A 20,079-nucleotide genomic window follows, 5' to 3' on the forward strand; every position below is an offset into this window, starting at 1 on the left:
ACGCAGTTAAAGCGACCTAACCCCTGGTGTACATGGGGCTAGCGCTCTTGGGAGTGGAGTGCATGTGCCGATGGGAGAACCCCCTCCTTGCAGGGGAGGTGGGACTTCACCGAACCGCTACAGCGGCACCCCTACAGCGTTTCAGCCATAGACAAGCCCTGAGTGTGTAAACGTAACGCAGCCACTAGCGCTGAAAGCTCGGCACTGTTTTCTCCTAAAGCTCCCAGGTTGTCCATAGTCCAGGGCTCGCCCTTGGGGTCTAGGGGAAGCAGGGAGGGCACCAGACCAGTTCTTGGCTGGGAGCAGTGTTGCCAAGGCCAACGCTGATGGGACTCCCGCCCAGCCCAGCAGGAGAGCCAGCTCCAGCTAGACACCTAAATCCAGATCGAGGCACCCAAGTGCGAATAGCTGGAGGGGCTCAGACTGCAATAGTCCGGCCATGTATTTCGTGGCCTAAATACCCAGGTGCACATGTTGACCTTAACCTTTGTCCTTGTTCCCCCTTCTGTTAATGGGGCTGGTGACCAGCCTGTCGCAGGGAGGGCGGGGTGCAGATGAAGCGCTAACAGTCCCCAGACGCCATGTTCAGGCCTAGCAGCCAGGGAGCTAGTGGCCCCCGACACCCAGCTGCTTTGGACAAGTGCTCTTTGCCAAACCTCTTGGGGCAGGAGGCGCCCGACGCGTGCAGGTTCGGCTCCATCGCAAAGGATCCTTGGCCTGGCCCTCCCGCCATTGATAGGGTTACCATACGTCCTCTTTTTCCCGGACATGTTCGGCTTTTTGGCAATTCCTCCCGGACGGGGGTTTGACTGCCGAAAAGCCGGACATGTCCGGGAAAAAGAGGACGTATGGTAACCCTATCAATGGCGGGAGGGCCAGGCCAAGGATCCTTTGCGATGGAGCCGAACCTGCACGCGTCGGGCGCCTCCTGCCCCAAGAGGTTTGGCAAAGAGCACTTGTCCAAAGCAGCTGGGTGTCGGGGGCCACTAGCTCCCTGGCTGCTAGGCCTGAACATGGCGTCTGGGGACTGTTAGCGCTTCATCTGCACCCCGCCCTCCCTGCGACAGGCTGGTCACCAGCCCCATTAACAGAAGGGGGAACAAGGACAAAGGTTAAGGTCAACATGTGCACCTGGGTATTTAGGCCACGAAATACATGGCCGGACTATTGCAGTCTGAGCCCCTCCAGCTATTCGCACTTGGGTGCCTCGATCTGGATTTAGGTGTCTAGCTGGAGCTGGCTCTCCTGCTGGGCTGGGCGGGAGTCCCATCAGCGTTGGCCTTGGCAACACTGCTCCCAGCCAAGAACTGGTCTGGTGCCCTCCCTGCTTCCCCTAGACCCCAAGGGCGAGCCCTGGACTATGGACAACCTGGGAGCTTTAGGAGAAAACAGTGCCGAGCTTTCAGCGCTAGTGGCTGCGTTACGTTTACACACTCAGGGCTTGTCTATGGCTGAAACGCTGTAGGGGTGCCGCTGTAGCGGTTCGGTGAAGTCCCACCTCCCCTGCAAGGAGGGGGTTCTCCCATCGGCACATGCACTCCACTCCCAAGAGCGCTAGCCCCATGTACACCAGGGGTTAGGTCGCTTTAACTGCGTCGCTCAGGGGAGTGGATTTTTCACACCCCTGAGCAAAGTAGTTCAACTGACTGAATTTCCTAGTGTAGTCCAGGCCTTAGGGGATGTCTGCACTTCAGACGCAGCCTTGGGGCCACGCCCTGCAGCGAGGAGGGGGGTTCTCCCATCACTGTCGTTTATCCACCTCCCCAAGAGGAGGCAGCTAACTCAATGGCAGAATTCTTCCACTGACATAGCGCTGCCTACACCAGGGGATGGGTTGTCTAAATACAGGCCTACAGCCAGAGCTACACTACAGACTTATACTGGTATAACTGCATCGCTTGAGGGTGTGAAAAATCCATGCCCCTGAGTGCTGTAGTTACACCGACCTAGCCCGGGCAGACAGCGCTGTGTCAGTGAGAGTTTGTCCCGTGGACATAGCTACTGCCTCGTGCGGAGGTGGATTAATCATGCCAATGGGAGAAGCTCTCCCGCCGGTGTAGGAGCGTCTTCACTTAAGTGCTACGGGGTGCAGCTGTGCTGATGTAACCTTTTAAGTGTAGACCTGCCCTGCATCTCTCGCTGGGGGGGTGGATTGTTCTGTGCCTGGGAGATGTAGCTCGGCACGATGTGTGTTTTCAGTGTAGCCCAGCCCGAAGTTCCCTATGACATTCCCCTCCCCCCAGCGGGCAGGCTGAAACGCAAAGGGAGCAATGTCCCCATTGCGAAAGAGAAGCCAGACATTGTCACTCTGGTGAGGGGCGGAGCTAAGGTTACTCATTAGCCCGTCTAGCTCTGCCACTTCCTGCCTGTTCAGCGGGCAGCCGGGCATTCTGGGTCACCAGGCTCCGGCCTCGCAGCTCCTGGAGCGCTTCGCTTTTCTCAGGGTCGCACGACCCGCGGGAACGTGGCTGTGTCTGGTGCTTCCTTGCTGCTCCTCTGGTGTGTCTGCCGCGTCTCTCAGACACGTCCCCCGCCCCACCCCGCACTCAGTGAAATCCCTCCACCACCGTAGCTGGCTTCCTGATGGGCTGGCATGAGCGGACGCTCCTGTTGTGTCAGTTCTCTGGTTCCACAAGGGAGCTTAATTGCTTCTTTAACCTGACTGAAAGTGGCTGTCACGACCACCAGCAGCGTCAGTGAGGTTTAACCCGACCATTGACTCTCATGTGAAACAGTTAAGGACATTGCCATGGAGATGTGAGCTAACCGCGCACTGAGTGCCTGGGACAGGTCTCCTCTGGCTGAGCAGTGCGGCCGCAGGCCGGGCTCACTGCAGGGTCTTGTCACGCCAGGAACAGCGAGGGACTCACCGTAATGAAGGCTGCGAGTCTGGAAAACAAAATGGCAGCCTCATAAAAATGTCCCAGGTTAGCGAGCCAGCCCAGTGTGTGTGCTTGCTTGGGCAGGCGCTGGAGGCTGGTGCAGTGAGTGGGGAGATGGGGGCGTTGTGTGTGAAGGAATATGTGGGGTGCACATGGAGGGCTGTGGGGTGGGCCATGACTGTATCAGCTGGTCCCTATGGGAGCTCCACTAGTGCAACCCCCATGGGAAGGAGCTGTCTGAGCAGCATGGTACATGCACACGGGGCCTGGCACCGCCACGGCCAGGTACAAGTACCCCGAGGGGAGGGCTGGCAGGGCCCAAGGGGAGGCCCCAGGGGCTCACGTGGCTGCTCTTACAGATCGGAAGTTAAGCGACGTGCGGATCAGGTTTGTGGAGCGCGTGAGCAAGGCAGTGATCAGCAATCTCCTGGACGACCTGCTGGAGAGACGGGTGCTGAACGAGGAGGAAGTGGAGGAGGTGAGGGAGAGCTACAGTAAGAAGAGTGACCAAGCCAGGTGCCTGATTGATGGGGTGAGGAAAAAGGGTGCCAGAGCCAGCGAAATATTCATCGAGCGCCTCTGCGTCAGAGATGTCCACCTGGCCACAGAGCTGGGGCTCGGAGCCCCCTCAGGTGAGTGGTGCCACAAGGGCTGGTTCTCCAATCTCTGTGGGGCTGCACGCACGGGACACCCGGCTGGGCTGGGCAGGGGTTCTCCCATGGGCACTGGCCTGTGGCAGCCCCACTCCGTGCAGGGTTCTCTCCCCTTCCAGGGCATGTGACATGCGCACACTGGTTATTAAACCCGCTGCAAAGCCTTGGGTGGTGCTGCCCAGGCCCATGTTTCCCACTCACCGCAGCAATGGCAGAGCCAATGCCTCGGACGTGCCCTGCTCTTTCCAAACACAGGCTTTGGCTGCACTGGGATTCCCCGGACCCCGGATTCCCACAGGGCAGCTAGAGAGGCCAGGCTGACCCACCCCTCCCTGCTGGGCATCAGCAAAGGACTGAGCAGCTTCCTGCCCTGAGTGGCAGAGGTGCGAGCACTCCCCATGAGTATCCTGCTGGGGACGGGGTTCCTCACGCTGGGATCTCCCCTTGGGGTGAGGGCCAGGCCCCGCATGCTGCCCAGAGTGCGGAGATGCCGCCCTCCCTCCAGAGCAGGGTACCCGTGGCACAATGGGGCAGGGGTGCCCTGAGTCCACCCACCACGTTCCGTGACCCTGGCACTCCCAGGTGCACAGTGGCAGTCGAGGGGCGATGGAGAGGGACAACTCAGGCCGTCTCTGCTGAACGGGGGAGACTCCCGGAAGTTGGACAGTCACGGCCCTGCCTATCCCAGCCCCCCAGCCTATCCCAGCCCCCCAGCAGGCCGTGGTTGTGCCCTCGCCAACCCACCCCATTGCACTAGCCAGTGTGGAGGGGTAGCTGCCTCGCCTTGCTGCTCCCTGTTCTGCGTTTCTCCCTCTGCCTTTCCCAAGGGGGATTTCAGGACAGCACGTGTGGCTCCCACCTACTAACTGCCTCCTCTCAGCTAACGCAGGGTTTATGATCCCAGGGACTGCTGCAGAAACCCAGCCAGCGCCATCTCAGGAATGGATCCAGCCCTGCCCCCGGGAATTCGTCCAGCGGATCCAGAAGGAGGAAGCAAAGGAGGTGCTCTGTGCTGCTCCCTTTGGGCTTCTCCCATGGGGTGTATGCGGCAGAGACCCCCGAGCTCAGGCACTGCCTGCTGGCTACAGCCAGATTTGACCTCCAGCATCGCTCTGAATGTGTACAGCGTCAGTGCCATTGCACCCCCGATGGGGCCCCAGGGACCGGGGTGCAGGAGGGGTGGAAACCACCATCCTGACAATATTGCCCCCCAAGCCCTACACCTTTGTCTGTACAGTGTGAAGCCAGAGGAGAAGTGGCTGGTCTCGGCGGTTTGACAGTGTTTGATTTTAGCTGCACGGAGACTGCAAGTTGCCCCTTCCTGCCAGATGCCTTTGAAGCACTGACAGCAGTGTGATGGCCCGGGGCAGCTGATCCAATCCCTTGATTGCTGCCCCCAGTGCCAGATCAGCTGTGTGGTGTCAGGGAGGGGGGAAGCCATGGAATCAGCAAGATCTTTCTGAGCCCTCCAGAGGTTACCCGAGCAGTCGGGGAACAGTCCCCAGGAGGAAGCTAAGCTTCTCCGTGACGGTCATGAGGGCGCTGCAGGCTCCTCTGTGGAGGGCAATGCCCAGCCAGCCCCACGTAACTAATCACAGGCAGGTTTGCTTTATACACCAAAGACCAAGGTCATCCTCATGCTCCAACGGCCCCTTAAAAACGTTCTGAAGGCAGGAGCTCTGGCCCGAGGCAGCACTTTCCTGGGGTTCTGCGCAGCCTCGCGGACTCGTTTTCGCTAACAGACCCCATTAGAAACCGCCGCACACACTAGCACTGCAGTAACGCTTCACCAGCTGACACGAACTCCAGTCAGAGACCACCCCATTCTCCACCACCTGGCTGTGCAGACGTGGGGATCGGGCTGGATCCTAGCTCTCCCCACTCAGCCTCTGGCCCTGCTGTGCCCAGCTGTTTGGCTGTAGTGGCCCCAGAGATGTTTCTGGCTGTGTGAACAGTATCATATGGGGACTGGAGCTAAGTTGGCTGCATCCACCAGGATGACATAGACCCTTTCTCCCTCAACAACAGCCCCCATGAGAGAGTACTTGGGGGGCCCTTTTCCTCCACAGAGACCTACTGCCCAGGGGCCATGGGACAGTCTCCTTGTAGGGATGCTGAGGGGCATGGAGCAGAAGGGGGTCCTTGGTAATTTGAGGAGTGGTATCTAGAGATGTGGGTAACAACCTGCCTATGGGCCGTGGCTCCGTTCTGCCATGTGCACTAAGCCCCCAAACAGACTAACACGGCTGCTACTCTGAAACCCCCAAAGTGAGGGCTGCGTCGTGGCCGGCCCAGCGTGAGTTTTCCTTTCTTACAGATCTATTCCATCCTGGACAAGGCGACGCGAACCCGCCTGGCCCTCATCATCTGTAATGTTGAGTTTGAGCATCTCCGCAGGAGGGACGGGGCTGACGTGGACATGAATGGGATGAAGAGGCTTCTAGAAGGGCTGGGATACAAGGTGGAAATTCACTGCAACTTGAATGCCCAGGTACAGGACCTCCCCAAGCCACCAGTGACTGCCCCAAGCCCCTAGGGAAGATGCTGTGACCTTTGCTTGGTTCATTCCTGGCTCAGTCCCCCCTTGGCAGGGGTCTTGGGGCTGGCTCCTCCTAGGAGCTGCCAGTAGGGGGATGTCAGATTCCTCCCCAAGCCCTCTCTGGGATGGGAACACTCTCCATGGGAATCCTCCATCCCAGAGGGCACTGGCTGCTGCCGCTGGAGGTCTTACCCCACCCCAACGGTGCTCTCAGGAGTAGCAGTCATTCTTCTGGCTGCTGTTCATTGACACTGCTGTCCCCGCGTTGCTTTCAGGCCATGGTGGAGACTCTGAAGCAGTTCGCTGCTCGGAATGAGCACCGGACCTCGGATAGCACCTTCCTCGTGCTCATGTCTCATGGCGTCAGGGCTGGCCTGTGCGGGACAAAGAGCCAAGGCGAGTCCACAGACATCCTTCCCATTGACACCATCTACAGCACCTTCAACAACAAGAATTGCCAGACACTGCTGGGAAAACCCAAAGTGATCATCATTCAGGCCTGCCGTGGGGGTGAGCCTGCACTCCGGGACGGGGCGGGTGGCACCCACTGGAACGGGGGCGTGGGAAAGGGAAAACATGGCCTGCTCTGGGCCGTAACTGGTGCCCATGTTTCCCAGAGAACCGCGGACAGGTGTTGGTGAGTGACTCTGCAGAGCTCCCTGGAGACGGCTCCAGCCTCGCTCCGCTGCCCCCTGAAGAGTTAGAAGATGATGCAAGTCACCAAATCCACGTGGAGAGCGATTTCATCGGTTTCCACGCTACAACGCCAGGTAACTGGCTGCCAGGAGCAGGCCCGGGGCCGGGGCTGTGCTGGGACATGCACAGAGAGCATTGGCTCTAAATTGGCTGAGCCCATGTATCCAGCTCTTCCTGGGACCCTCCCAACCCTGATCTGCTCTCTCTGCTCTGCTGATCTGGTCCCACCACGGCCTCCAATGGCCTCCTCCTGGCCAGTCCTTAGGGCCTCTACCCCAGCCTTGACCTTCCAGCCACTCACTGGGCACTGAGACACTGTCCTCTCCTACCCCTCTGAACACGACCCCTTTTGGTGGGGCTGCCCCCTGTCACTCTCAGGCGGTTCCCAGGCGCTCTGCCCTTGGCTCGTCTCCCCTCACACCCTGGACAGCCTCACAGGCCGCAGCTCTCATCTGCATGCTGATGGCTCACACAGCTCTCTCTGTGCCTCGCCTGTCTCCTGCCGTCCACTCCCGCCTCTCGGCCTGGCTCTTGGACATCTCCCTTCGGGGGTCTAAGTTCCCTCTAAGCTGCGCGTTGCACAGCAGCCTATCAAGGGCCGCACAGGCGCTCAGGGCTGCAGCGGAGAGAGGCGCCTCTCCCCTGGCCCCAGCCCCAGACCTGCCACGGTGGGGAGAGACGCTCTCCCCCAGCCCCGGAGCTGCTGCGGGAGAGAGGGCTGGGGAGAGTCCTCTCTCCTTGCCGCAGCCCCAGGGCAGCCTGCATCCCCGGCACCACCTCAGAGCCCTCCCTCCCTCCCCCCGTACCCAACCCTCTGTCCCAGTCCTGAGGCCCCTCCCCCACTCCGCCACACACCACCTCCATATTGGTGAACATAACAAAATTCATTCCGCACATGCATGGGAAAAATTAGAGGGAACATTGTCGAGTGTCCTGTCATCATCTTATCCTGAGCACGGCCAAACCCAAATACCTTCCCTTCCCTCCCAAACCCTCCACCTTCTCCACCACGGTTGAGAGCCCCCGGCCCCTGTCACTCAGGCCTGCACCGCGGGGGCTATTTCTGACTCCACCCTCTCCCTTGCTGCCCATCCCGGCCATTTCCAAACTCTGCTGCTTCCTCTTCAGTGTCTCCAAGATCCCTTCTTTTCTTTCCATTCCCACACCAGATCTCTAGTCCAGGTCCTGACTGCTGCACCTGCCTCCCGCTGGCCACCTGGACGCTCCCTTTCCCTCTGGCCCATCCAGAATCCAGCGATAGAGCCACCTTCCTTCTCCATCCATCTGATCACATCCCTCCCCTGGCTCCCTGTCCACTGTCACATCACCTTTACGTCTCTGGCCATCTCCCCCAAGGCTCTCTAGGGGCTGGGGGAGCGGCTGGAGGTTTCCTCACACAATGAATAGCTGTCAAGTATCAGGGGGTAGCCGTGTTAGTCTGTATCTACAAAAACAACAAGGAGTCTGGTGGCACCTTAAAGACTATCACGAAAGCTTATGCCCAAATAAATCTGTTAGTCTTTAAGGTGCCACCAGACTCCTTGTTGTTTTAATGAATAGCTGCTGACCTTTGAATGGCCACCTTTGGGCTTCACAGTCAGGGCCCCCGGAAATGAGCGTGGCTCACAGCACTCCAAGCACTGCTCTCCAGCTCTTTGCAGACATGTCTGCCCTGCTTTCTTTTTGCCACACTGGGAGGCTTTCTGCACAGCCAGGAGGGTTGGAGGCTAAGTTCCCTGTAAGCTGCGCGGCCACACAGCCGTGCAGCAGGCTGTCAAGGGCCATGCAGGCAGGGAGAGGCGCCCATCCCCCGGCCCGGCCCGGCCCAGCCCCACTGGAGCTGCCAGGGAGAGGAGCCCCTCCCTTAGCCCGCCCCAGCCCAGGCACCTCTCACCCGGCCCTGAGCTGCTGCAGCGAGAGAGGGCTGGGGGGAGTCCTCTCTTTCCCCGCCACAGCCGGGGCAGCCTGCACCAAACCCCCAGCCCCACCCCAGAGCCCGCACCCCACCACACCCCAACCATCTTTCCCAGCCCTGAGCCCCTCCCACAATCCGATCCCCTCAGCCCCACCCCCACCACACATCACCTCCATATTGATTCACATAACAAAATTCATTCTGTACATGGATATAAAAAATTAGAGGGAACAGTGGCTGGAGGCCTCTTTTGAAAGCAAAGTTTAGATGCTGGAGCACAAGCCGCTCACCCAACTGCCTGGAGTCAGCCCAGGCCAGCCCGTGAGCCAGGAAGTCCAGAGGCTCATTCCTGACTGCACCTACAGCCGGGAGCTGCCTCTTGGCCCCCTGCTGCGTATCTAGCTCTGCAGAGGGGACTCACTAAACTGGATTGAGCAGAGCTCAGCTTGACAAAGAGTGGGGGTAGCAGGGTGTGGTATTGCAGTGCAGTCAGGGCCCACAGACCTGGATTTCCTGCAGGAGACCTGTGACCCAGAGACCTGGAATGGGAAGCCCTCTGGTTAGTGAGCTTTCCAGAAAGCCCTGCAGGAGACGGTCCCTCTCTGGGATAACTGGAGACTCAGATCTGTTCTGCTTTTGCCCTTTCCATTTGTTCTCTGGCCTGTGCTGTACAGGAGATCAGCAGTTCCCCAAGTGGGGTCCACAGTGGGTTATGCGGGGGTCCGTCCCTTGAGCCAGGGCCGGAATATGCCGGAACAATGTTCTGGCACTTTTGCTGCATGGAGGCGGCCATTTTGAGACCAAAACGGCATCCTCTGTGCAGCGTGACCACCCTGTGTGTGGGAGGTCGCACTGGCAGGGCATTCTGCTAGGACTGGGAATGAAAGGGGCAGGGCCGGCTCCAGCATTTCTGCCGCCCCAAGCAAAAAAAAAAAAAAAAAGCCGCGATCGGCGGCGGCAGTTCAGCAGCAGGTCCCTCGCTCCTGGAGGAGCCGCCCCTCTCCCTTGGCCGCCCCAAGCACCTGCTTGGTAAGCTGGTGCCTGGAAAGGGGTCCAGGACACTTAGTAAAATGCCAAAGGAGTCCTTGTCGGAACAAAGTTTGGAAACCACTGGCCCAGATAATCATAATGGCCCTGTAGCTGTGTGGCCACCTACTGCCCCCCAAGCGCCTTCTCCTGGCCGGGTCTTGCTCTCCAGCCTCTTGCCTCTGTGGCCGTCCCGGCTCTTCTGCAGCCATTGGCGAAGTCACAGTTCACAGAGTAATTCAAACCCAAAGGATCCTGTTTATTGAGCCTCTGGTGCACATTGGCCCCCGACTGCAGTTTGGGCTCCCTCTCCCAGCATCTAACACAAAGGCTTTCCAAACAAACCAGAGCCCGAGGCCGCTTCTCTCCAGCTGTAGCTGGCCACAGCCCCCTCCTCCCCGGGGGTCTGTCCGTCTCTCCCTGCCTAGAGAGCTTTCTCCTGCTGCTTTAGATGGAGTTTACCACCAGCTTTGGGCTGCATTCCCAAGCAACCCGACTCCAAGAAGACCCGGTCCCGGCGCGCCGGGGGCCGCTACCGGCCTCACACCATCCACGGGCACCTCTTAACGGTTTCACGCCCTCTTGAACTCACTCTTGCAGGCTCAGGCTGCAGCTTCTGACTGCCTTTTACCCTGGGTGGGACCACTTGATTCCCCCCAGGCGTAGCTCATCCTTGTCATCAGGGCTGGCTTGGCCTCCGGTTCTCCAGCCCCTGGGCAAGCCACCCTGGTACAGGCCCCTTCTGGCCTGAGCTAGGAAGGGGTCTGCTTGGCATAGCACTGTGTCTATGGCAATCCCTCGCAGCCCTCGATCGCCAATGAACCGTCTTACCAGCCTGACCTGCCTCTTCCTCTCCCCACCCCGCAGTAGGGTGACCAGATGTCCCGATTTAATAGGGACAGTCCCGATTTTGGGGTCTTTTTCTTATATAGGCACCAATTATCCCCCAGCGACTGGGCCAGAACCGGTCAGCTTTGCCCTCCTAGTCATTCCTCTTCTCTTCCCTTAACTTCAGCCTCATTGAGAACTCCCAGCTGCTCTGTGAAGGGGGAAATCCCTCTGCCAGCCCCAGCCCCCACAGCTCCAGTGTCTGTTGTAGTCTAGAGGAACAGAAGCAGCCCTACTCCATGTTGTGTAACGGCCTTTTGTCTCCACAGACACTTTGTCCTGGAGATGTCCAAAAACTGGGTCCGTCTTCATCACCCGTCTGATAGAGCAGCTTCGAACCAATGCCTGCCGCTTCCCCTTGGAGGAGATCTTCCGAAAGGTGACTCCGTCCTTCCTGCTGGGGGACTGGGAACACCCCCCCCCCCCCCCCGCTTCGATCAGCCGTACCGCAGCAGGGAACTGTCCCCACCCCCATGAGGAGCTCTGGCTGCTCATGCAAATCAGTCCCCTACAGGCATCCACAGTGCACAGTATATTCAAACATGCTCCGTGTCTGTTTGACGGGGGAATCTTAGCAGAGTTCACAGCGCACGTCTTCAGGGCAATCTGAGAGGAGAGGCAGTGGCCTGGCCGGACCCACAAAGGGACAGGTCTTGCAGTGCCGAATTGGAAGCAACCTGCCACCTAGTGGATTCCACACCCTGTGAGCTAGGCCCCAGGCTCCCTGTGCAGTGCATGGGGAGAGACAGGCCCCACAGGATGGGATCCACAAAAGCCAGCCCGATAGGTGGGGAGCCACCTAAGCTGGCCAATGGAAGATGCCAATGAGAGGGGGGTGTACTAAGCCCCACCCCTCGCAGAGCCTTAGGCACCCTTAGGTGCACCCAGGCTGCAGGGAGGTGCCTGTCTCTCCTTGTGACCACAGCCAGGAACCCCTCTGTGTGAGCTGTTTCTTGCAGGAAGAGTGGTGGTGCACCCCCCAGCTCCACCCCAAATGGCCAGGGGTGGGGGCGTCCTCCCTCATAACTAAGGCTAAGAGTCTGTCACGGGTATTTTTAGTAAAAGTCAGGGACAGGTCATGGGCAACGAACAAAAATTCACGGACGCCCGTGACCTGTCCCTGACTTTTACTAAAAATAACAGGGGGGTTTGACCCCCCGGGGGAGCGAAGCTTGAGCCCCATGGGGGGACACTGACAACCCAAGTGGGGCGGGGGGATTCCAGCCGCTATGGCAGTGGCTGGAGCTGAAGCCAAAGAAGTCAGGGAGGTTTGTTAGTCACGGAATCGGTGACAAAATCGTATCCTCCCTCAAAACCTTAGTCCAGTGGTCAGGGCTCCTCTGGAATGAGAGAGACCCAGCTTCAAGCCCCTCATCTGCTTGATAGGAGATGGGGTCTCCCGTCTCTGGAAAAGGCGCTAACCACTGGGCTCTGGGACAGTCTGTTGTGGGGCTCCCTGGTCGCTCCTGTTGCAGCCGTTCCACCCTGGCTAAATAATCAGCTGGACTGGAGACAGAGTGTGAGTGACGCGACGGTCAGCGCGCTCACCCTGTCCTAATCCTGTCTCCTCCTCAGGCAGGGGGGGAATTGACCTGGGGTCTCCCACATCCTAGGTGACTGCCCTAACCAGGGGGCTAAAGGACACATCTTCTTGTTCTTGCCTCTTTCCCTGGCTGTTTTGTATGGAGTTAGGTGTGCTCAGAGCACACCTACAGGCAAGATAGGTGGGGGAACGTCTATCTCCACCTGGCTTGAGGATTGTGCTGAGAGTTGGGTGGGAGATGGGCGTTTGGACACATGGCCAGCGGCAGGAACAGAGACTTCTAGGAGACTTTTCCAGTAGAAGTGTAGGTGTCGAGTGAGTTTATGCGCCTACTGCTGAGCAGGAGTTCTGTGGGCCACAATGGAGCCTAAAATTGGGCTGCAGGTGCCTAAATCCCTTTGTGGGCCTGGGTCCCGCCCCGGGAGTGGTGTCCTGCTGTGAAACTTCCCTCCATCCATCCCCACTCAAGCTGTTGTTCCAGAGATGGCCCAGTAATGTACATTTCAGAAATGAAAAATTTACTTACTCCTGCCACACAGCTGGTAAGTGCAGACCCTGCAGCTCTGCTGGGAAGTGACCGCAGGGACATTCTCTGCATCAATCTCACTCGCACAAATCACAGTGTTTAAGGCCAGAAGGGACCATTGCGATGATCTAGTCTGACCTCCTGCATAACGCAGGCCAGGGAACCTCACCCAATAATTCCTGCATCAAGCCCTGACCTTCTCCCCATCTTCTCTCCAAGCCTGCTGATGGGGGAAGGTTTTTGTCCATTTCTTCTCCCACCTGGGACCCTGGTTCCTCCACACTCTTCCCTCCCCCCTTCTGAGCTTGCCCTTCCCGCTCCAGCCCCTTTTCCTTCCTCTTGCTCTCCAGCTGCCACGGAACCTTCCAGCTCCACCTGCCATCCAGCTCTCAGAGCCACTGCCCTGGAGAATTCATTCAGAAATGGTTTTGGGGACCACAGCAGCGTTCCTTGTTCTTGGGCCCAACAGGAGCAGCCTGGGTATACCTGCCATGACAGACGGCAGCATGTACTGTGACATGCATAGCATGTGCGGTGTTTGTATCAGAGGTGGCTCGAACACGCATGTGCTCTAGTGGCGGTAGAGGTGCAGCCTGGCTGTCATTATCATCATGCAGATTCCCAGGGGAACATCTGCTCTTGATTCTGCCTATTCTCCCCGATGTTATTCAAGGTCCGGGCTTTCTAGTAGCAGTTTGGTTTGTGTTTAAAGTGCTGCCGGTGCCCTGGAATTGTGACTGATCTGACCTCTCCTCCTATCTCAGGTCCAGCTCTCCTTTCAAAATTTTCCTCGTCAGATGCCCACCAAGGAAAGAACCACCATGATAAAAAAGTTCTATCTGTTCCCAGGCCATTAGAACCAGCACCACAGTAAGTATCTGTTCTGGAGTCTCTCAACAAACATTTCTACTATGACCAGTAACTGCACATGTTTTTAAGTGACGGGGCTCTCGTTCCAGACGTATCTTGTAAATTCACCTTCCACTCTCGATTCCAGATTGCCCAGGGTCTGGCAGATCTAGATTCCACTTCAAAGGCAGCTTCTCCCCTTACGTTAGGGTTCAGGCGAGTTAGATCTCCCCATCCTCTGAACTGAACTAAAACCTTCTCTCCGTAGACACTGGCTGTTTGAAGGAAAATCCTGGATAGAGGAGTTCTAGTAGCCAAAACTTTCTGTGGCTAATCTTCTCTTCTTAGAGCTGCTTTGTGCTTGAAGAAACGAGTGACATGTAGCACAGAAGGGGACTTTTAATTTTAGGGAGACACAGGGGAAGTCACAAGACACTAGCCAAGCACAGTTCTGCCCTGAAGAGTTACACCTCTCCAGGAAGGAAGAGGAAAGAAGCAAGAGGAGAGGGAAACTCGGCATCCAGGGAGTGTAATTTCAATCCCTAGTGAAGCAATGTAATAAATAGAAAACGCTGTAATCCTCTCTAGGGCAATGGAACTCTGAGCAGGAAGCAGCATGGGGCGGAGGGGCAAATCATCTCAGACAAACAATAGCTTCTCTGAGACTGACCCATAAAGGTAGTGGCGAATGGGAATGCAGCAGCTACACTATCTGGATATTAGTAAAGCAGGAGTTTATTACACTCTTAGCTGAAATGATCTCCCACTGGGCTGGATGTGACACTCCTTGGGATGGAAAACCGGTGGGAAGCTCAGGAAAGAAAGGAAATGATCAGCAGCAATGTATCCTGTGGGAAGAACAGTGTTAGATTTGCTTTTATCAAATATGTGCCGTTGTGAAGGAAGAGAGGGGAGTAAGTTGGTAGGAGTTGGGACCATTAACAGAGACATGCCCCGATCCCATAGAAACGCGGGCAGGAAATAACAAAATGAGATTCATGGTGGAGAAACGCAGAAAATCCCTTTGGTGAAAAACCACCTGAACCAAACCCCCAGCCGGGAAGCAGCGCTGCTGAGCGGGAGCTTGGGGCTTTGGTAGCCAGGCGTTGTAGTGCAGTAAGCCAGTGATTTGCGTTAAACACAGAGACAGCAAATGACGGAGCAAGGGCGAGTTGACCCTTTGCACACTCTAGCCTGTTCTGGGCACAGCATCACCAGCAAGGCACTGACCGATTGGAGGGAGTCACAGAAGAGCAAAAGACTGTTCATTGGGATAGAGGGCAGCCAGAGTTCTGGGCACATGTGTAAACCCATTGTAAACCCCATGCAATATACAGAGCAGACAGATGTGCACAAAACCCCCTCTCAAGCTCCCCAAATTCAGCCTCTCCCCACCCCCTCCCCCCAAATCCCTGACCCTGGAGACCAGAGGCAATGGCCCGTTTACTGGATCAGACTGGGAGGCAGGGGAAGGGATACTGATGAGAACCACTGGGATGCAGAATCGCTGGTGGAAGAGCCAGTGTGTCTCTTGCAGAGACCATCTTTGCTGAGGAAGGAAGTGACAGGACATTCAGAGAGCTGCATTTATACTCAGCAGGGACCAGCCTTGTGCTCTACCCTGCTACGGCTGCCTTCAAGGGTATAATACCCCTAAGAGCTGAGGGAGTTCCCCAGGCTCACCCGAAGGAGCTCCGGCCCAGGAACGAGACTCCCACATCCTTAGCGAATGCAATGTCCCTCCTGGGGAGGAAGAGCCACTGTATGGCCTATGCTGCCGAGCTGCACTGGTGAACTGTCGCTCTTCTCTCTCCTCTCCAGATAAGACAGCGCATGTCCCATGGGGGCCCTGCCGCAGTCAGCGTCTGCACATTCAACATTGGCACAAAGCTCAAGGGCTCTCTTCCTGCTGCCTGCACACTTTCCACCTGTGGCTTTCCTCTGAACTGCCAGAAGTGCCTTCAGCTTCTCACCAGCCTTCCCCTGCGGAAGTGCCTCCTCTTTGTGACAGGACAACGGTAGCATCAGCCTGGAGCTCCTGCTGCCACATCTCTAGCAAATGGCTCTTCCTAGCGAGAGACAGCAGCACCCCCCAGCTATCTAGATCCTACAGCACTGACATCCCCGTGGCCCCGTCCCTGAGATCCAGTTCACACTCTGATCATTCCCTCCGGTTGCCAGACTTTGAGTCCCCGGACAGTCAGACAAGTGAGTCTCAGCCACATCCTTCTTGGTAAACAGCTGGAGTCTCCCATTAGGGATATCAACAGCAGGGGCGTCTTCACTGTGGTCAGCCCAGGCTCCTGTCCCCTTCCCTCCGCATACAAAACCCTCTCACCTGAGCTTTCCACCTGGGCTAGCTGCCCCAGCTGAGGGTGGCTTCGAGCGTGGTGCTGCTTTCACTGGGACTGGGAGCCTGCCCACTTGGCCATGAGGATGCAGCTAAATCACTCGAGTGCTGACGGTGCACCTCTGCCTTCCCACAGTCCCCTCAGGTGCCCAGGACAGGCGTTTTCCCACAAACGCGCTGGGAAAGAGTCATGCAGCGGCTCACCTTACAGCAGCACAAAGAACCACGGGCTTTGCCCCAAACGCACTAGCGACCCACAGTGCGGACGCAGTAACTCGGGAGGGGCTTTGCAGTGTGGCTGCTCACAGCCAGGTTAGACTAACCCAGTGCTCACACCTGGGTGCTGATCACCCGGGTTAACTCTGCACTTATGGGCATACCCTAGGAAAGCTCATGTGCTGAACTCTGGGGGGGACATGGAGTGTGGCAGCAGCCGTCTCCTCCCGCTATCAGCAATTCCCAGACCCCCTGGAATGGAAGGGGCCTGTGTCCGTTCCCCTTAGCGAGGCCGGGTTAACTGAGCTCACTCCAAGTCATCCCCACTAGATGGCAGCCAGGCTGAGCCTTGAATAGCTGCCGCGGTGATTTCCCAACCTCACTGAGCTGTTCGCTGCCTTGTTCTCGTTCTCTGTAATTACAGGGCCACATTCTGCCCATTGTCAACTCCAGACTTCAGAGTGCCAAGGCTGCAAGTGGCCCATGACATTTGGGTTAGTGCTTAACCCACATTTCTCTGTTAAAACCTCAGCCCATTACTTCTATCCTTGGCCCCAGCTAAGAGCTGATCCCTCTCCCCTTTTCCTCCTTAGTGATGAGCGAGAGACACTCGTCTACACCACTGCAAGGCAAGAACGTCAGGAAGGGAGCAGGGTTCCTTGGCATGATACATGGGGGGTAGAACTAGGAGTAATGGGGTGAAGTGATGAAAGGAGAATTTAGCTTTGTTGCTTTCTGGGCTACTCCTATGGCTGGGACGAGGAAGCAAGTGACTCCTCGGACCAGAGATGTCCTTGCCCTTCTCTGCGGTTGCGCTGCTTCTGGGCACACTCTCTCTGGTTTCCCTGTCTCGTTGCCTGTGGTTACTTTTATAGCTGGTTTTACTGTGTTCTTGAAAAGCGATGAGTGTAGGGACGGAAGCGGCAGTTTGTGGGGTTTTAGAGACATCAGAACTCATCTCGGGGCCATTTTAAAAAATACTTTTCTGTGCTTGTGAGCACCTGTTCCCAGGGATTGTTTCTGGCCATTTCCAGAGATACCGAGAACCAGCAGTTCCCTTTAGCTCCAGTTCAATTTCATACATTCCAAGGAAAAAAGGGACCATTGTGACCTTGTATTGTGACCTCCTGTAGAGCACAGGCCAGAGACCTGCCCAAACATAATTCCTAGAGCAGAGCTTTGAGAAAAGCATCCCACCTTGGCTGAGAAATCCCCAGCGATGAACAATCCACCAGGACTCTTGGTAAAACGTTCCAAGTTCAGCTGTGGGTGCTCAGCCCTCCTAGAAATCAAGCCCTTGGTGCCTCCCAAACCGGTCTGATTGTACTCCCAAAGCAGAGCTAGGAGGACCTGGGGCTCCATGCGGAGTATTTCTCCCTGAAACGCCAGCCCCTAAGGGCCCATGAAGTGGTGCAAGGACATCAGCCAGTGCAGTGCAGGCTCCAGCGCAGCCCCCGCTTGGTGCTATGGCATTAGAAGCCCTAACCTGGCAGCTAAATCCCCAGCTGTCTTAACCCACTTCTGCTGCAACACCTAGAGAGTCATCACAGTCCCTCTTTCCTGCCATCGAGGGGCTGCAAGGAACACTCGATATTCTCTAGTCACACTCAGTTCAGTGCCTGCAAGGCCAACGGCTACAGCATAGGACTAAGGTGGCAGAAAAAAAGGGAAGAGCTGGGGAAGGGAGCGACTGTGTCTGAACCTGAGGACCCAGGTATAATAGCGTCTGCAGGTGTCTCGCCCACAGAATTCCTTTGTACCTTGAAAATGGGCCTTTCACAACGTTCTGCCTAGGGCCCAACATTCATGCACTGGCTTTGCCTTTGGCTTTGCGAGCGGAAGGGGAAGTGCCTTTTATTCCTTATGCTTTGTGTCTGCATCGTCTGACCCTCCCTTCAGATACCGTTAGTCTCACGATCACTGGGCTGTTTCTCAAAACCCCAACCCTAGGGTCAGGTGAGTATGTGAGGATCTCAGGTTCCATTTGAAAATGAGATGGATGTTTCTAGCGTTCCTGGGTGCAAAGGAAATCTCAATGTGACCCCCCAAAAGCTCAACCCCCAGGAGACCAGTGAACAGAACCCCAGTATATTGCAACCAGTCTCAGGAATTTGGGGTGCTTGATGCAGGACTTTTGAACGCTGGGCATTGGACAATACCAGGAATAATTTTAGGGTTCCCACAAACCTCTCCACCTTTGTCTGCACCCTGATTACTGTATTTCAGTGGGTCAGGCTCATTCTGTGGAAAGGAACAATTCCAGTTTCATGATGGCCCATGGTCTAAGTTTAGGACTCCACACTGCTCAATCCACAGCAGAATCCCACTCATTAGGAAGGGTTGGTTCAGAACCCTGTCACATTCAGCATCACTCACTAGGAAACAGGCTCACTCTCAAGACCACCATCATCTTTAACCTTTCTCCGCTCTGCATTTCTTTCCCTGGAGCAACTCCTGTCCCCTACCCCCTCTAACAATCCCAGCTTCTGGAAGTTGTTGGTTTAAGGATACCCAGTACATGGGGTTGCGTCCCTGACCATCTTGGTAAATAGCCATTGATCGTTCCTCCTCTAGGAACTTACCTAATTTTTTTTTGAATCCAGGTATGCTTTTGGTCTTCACAACATCCGATGGCAAAGAGTTCCACAGGTTGACTGTACATTGTGTGAAGAAATACTTTCTTTTGTATGTCTTTAATCTGCTGCCTATTAATTTCATTGGGTGACCCCCTAGTCCTTGCGTTATGTCAAGGGTTAAATAACACTTCCCTATTCACTTTCTCCATACGTTCATGATTTTATAGACTTCTATTATAACCCCCTCAGACATCTCTTTTCTAAAATGAACAGTTCCAGTCTTTTTAATCTCTCCTTCTATGGAAGCTGTTCCGTACTCCCTACTCATTTTTGTTGCTCTTTCTTGCACCTTTTCCAATTGTATCTTTTTCTGAGATAGGGTGACCAAAATTGCACACACTATTCCAGGTGTGGGCGTACCATGGATTTATAGAGTAGCTGTGACGTTGCAATGATCACATGTCACTGCAAGACTTCACTGCTCACTTGCCAGCACACAGGTATACATGAAGACTTACAGGTAAAACACAGCCATCTACAGACAATTGTCCTGGTTAATAGGAGTCATCAAGATTCCAAACCACCATTAACAGCCCACATTTTGCATAATTACAATAGGCCCTCAGAGTTATATTTCATATTTCTAGTTTCAGATACAAGAGTGGTACATTTATACAAATAGGATGCTCACACTCAGTAGATTATAAGCTTTGTAATGATACCTTACAAGAGACCTTTTGCATGAAGCATATTCCAGTTACATTATATTCACTTATTAGCATATTTTTATAAAACCATAGAGACTGCAATGTCACAGTAGCATTATATTTTCTCTTTATCTATCCCTCTCCTAATGGTTCCTAATTTAGTTAGCTTTTTTGACTGCCACTGCTATTGAGCAGATGTTTTCAGAGAACTATCCACAGTGACTCCAAGATCTCTTTCTTGAGTGGTAACAGCACATTTAGACCCCATCATTTTGTACATATAGTTGGGATTATTTTTTCCAGGGTGCATTACTTGGCATTTATCAACACTGAATTTCATCTGCCATTTTGCTGCCCAATTACCCAGTTTGTTTTGGACTTACCGTATTTTCCGGCGTATAAGACGACTGGGCGTATAAGACGACCCCCAACTTTTCCAGTTAAAATATAGAGTTTGGGATATACTCGCCGTATAAGACTACCCCTCTTCCAACGCACACCAAAAAAAAAATTAAAAAAACATCAGATTTGATTTCAATATGGTAATTTTAATTCAAATGCTTATGACATGCAGGTAGTTAGCAGGAAAACTGTCACTTATAAACATAAGGCTGTTTGTCATCAAACATGTAAACATAAAACAGTGCAAGTGGATTAAACTTTTCCTAATTCACTCTAAAGCTGAAAGGAAGGATAAGACAATAAACCCATGG

The 20,079-nt window shown here is 55.3% G+C and overlaps 1 protein-coding gene across 1 annotated transcript; it reads left to right on the plus strand.

The window, feature by feature from the left end:
* The first annotated feature begins 3,120 nt into the window (after window positions 1-3,120).
* On the plus strand, window positions 3,121-18,958 carry LOC117867574 (caspase-1-like). The gene is made up of 8 exons (XM_034752746.1): window positions 3,121-3,514; window positions 4,440-4,537; window positions 5,853-6,026; window positions 6,350-6,584; window positions 6,692-6,844; window positions 10,869-10,978; window positions 13,433-13,538; window positions 15,339-18,958. Exons 1-7 carry the CDS (start codon window positions 3,136-3,138, stop codon window positions 13,523-13,525), a joined length of 1,242 nt encoding a protein of 413 aa, XP_034608637.1. The 5' UTR covers window positions 3,121-3,135; the 3' UTR covers window positions 13,526-13,538; window positions 15,339-18,958.
* Window positions 18,959-20,079: the final 1,121 nt, after the last annotated feature.

This window comes from Trachemys scripta, chromosome 18 (assembly GCF_013100865.1).
Source record: "Trachemys scripta elegans isolate TJP31775 chromosome 18, CAS_Tse_1.0, whole genome shotgun sequence".
NCBI classification, from domain to species: domain Eukaryota; kingdom Metazoa; phylum Chordata; order Testudines; family Emydidae; genus Trachemys; species Trachemys scripta.

Excerpts from the sequence above, each read along its gene's own strand:
- LOC117867574 (XM_034752746.1), top strand. The coding sequence starts at position 3,136 with ATGCACACGGGGCCTGGCACCGCCACGGCCAGGTACAAGTACCCCGAG. Across the intron at positions 6,845-10,868 it reads TTTCCACGCTACAACGCCAG|ACACTTTGTCCTGGAGATGT; the intron begins GTAACTGGCTGC and ends TTGTCTCCACAG. Across the intron at positions 10,979-13,432 it reads TGGAGGAGATCTTCCGAAAG|GTCCAGCTCTCCTTTCAAAA; the intron begins GTGACTCCGTCC and ends CTCCTATCTCAG.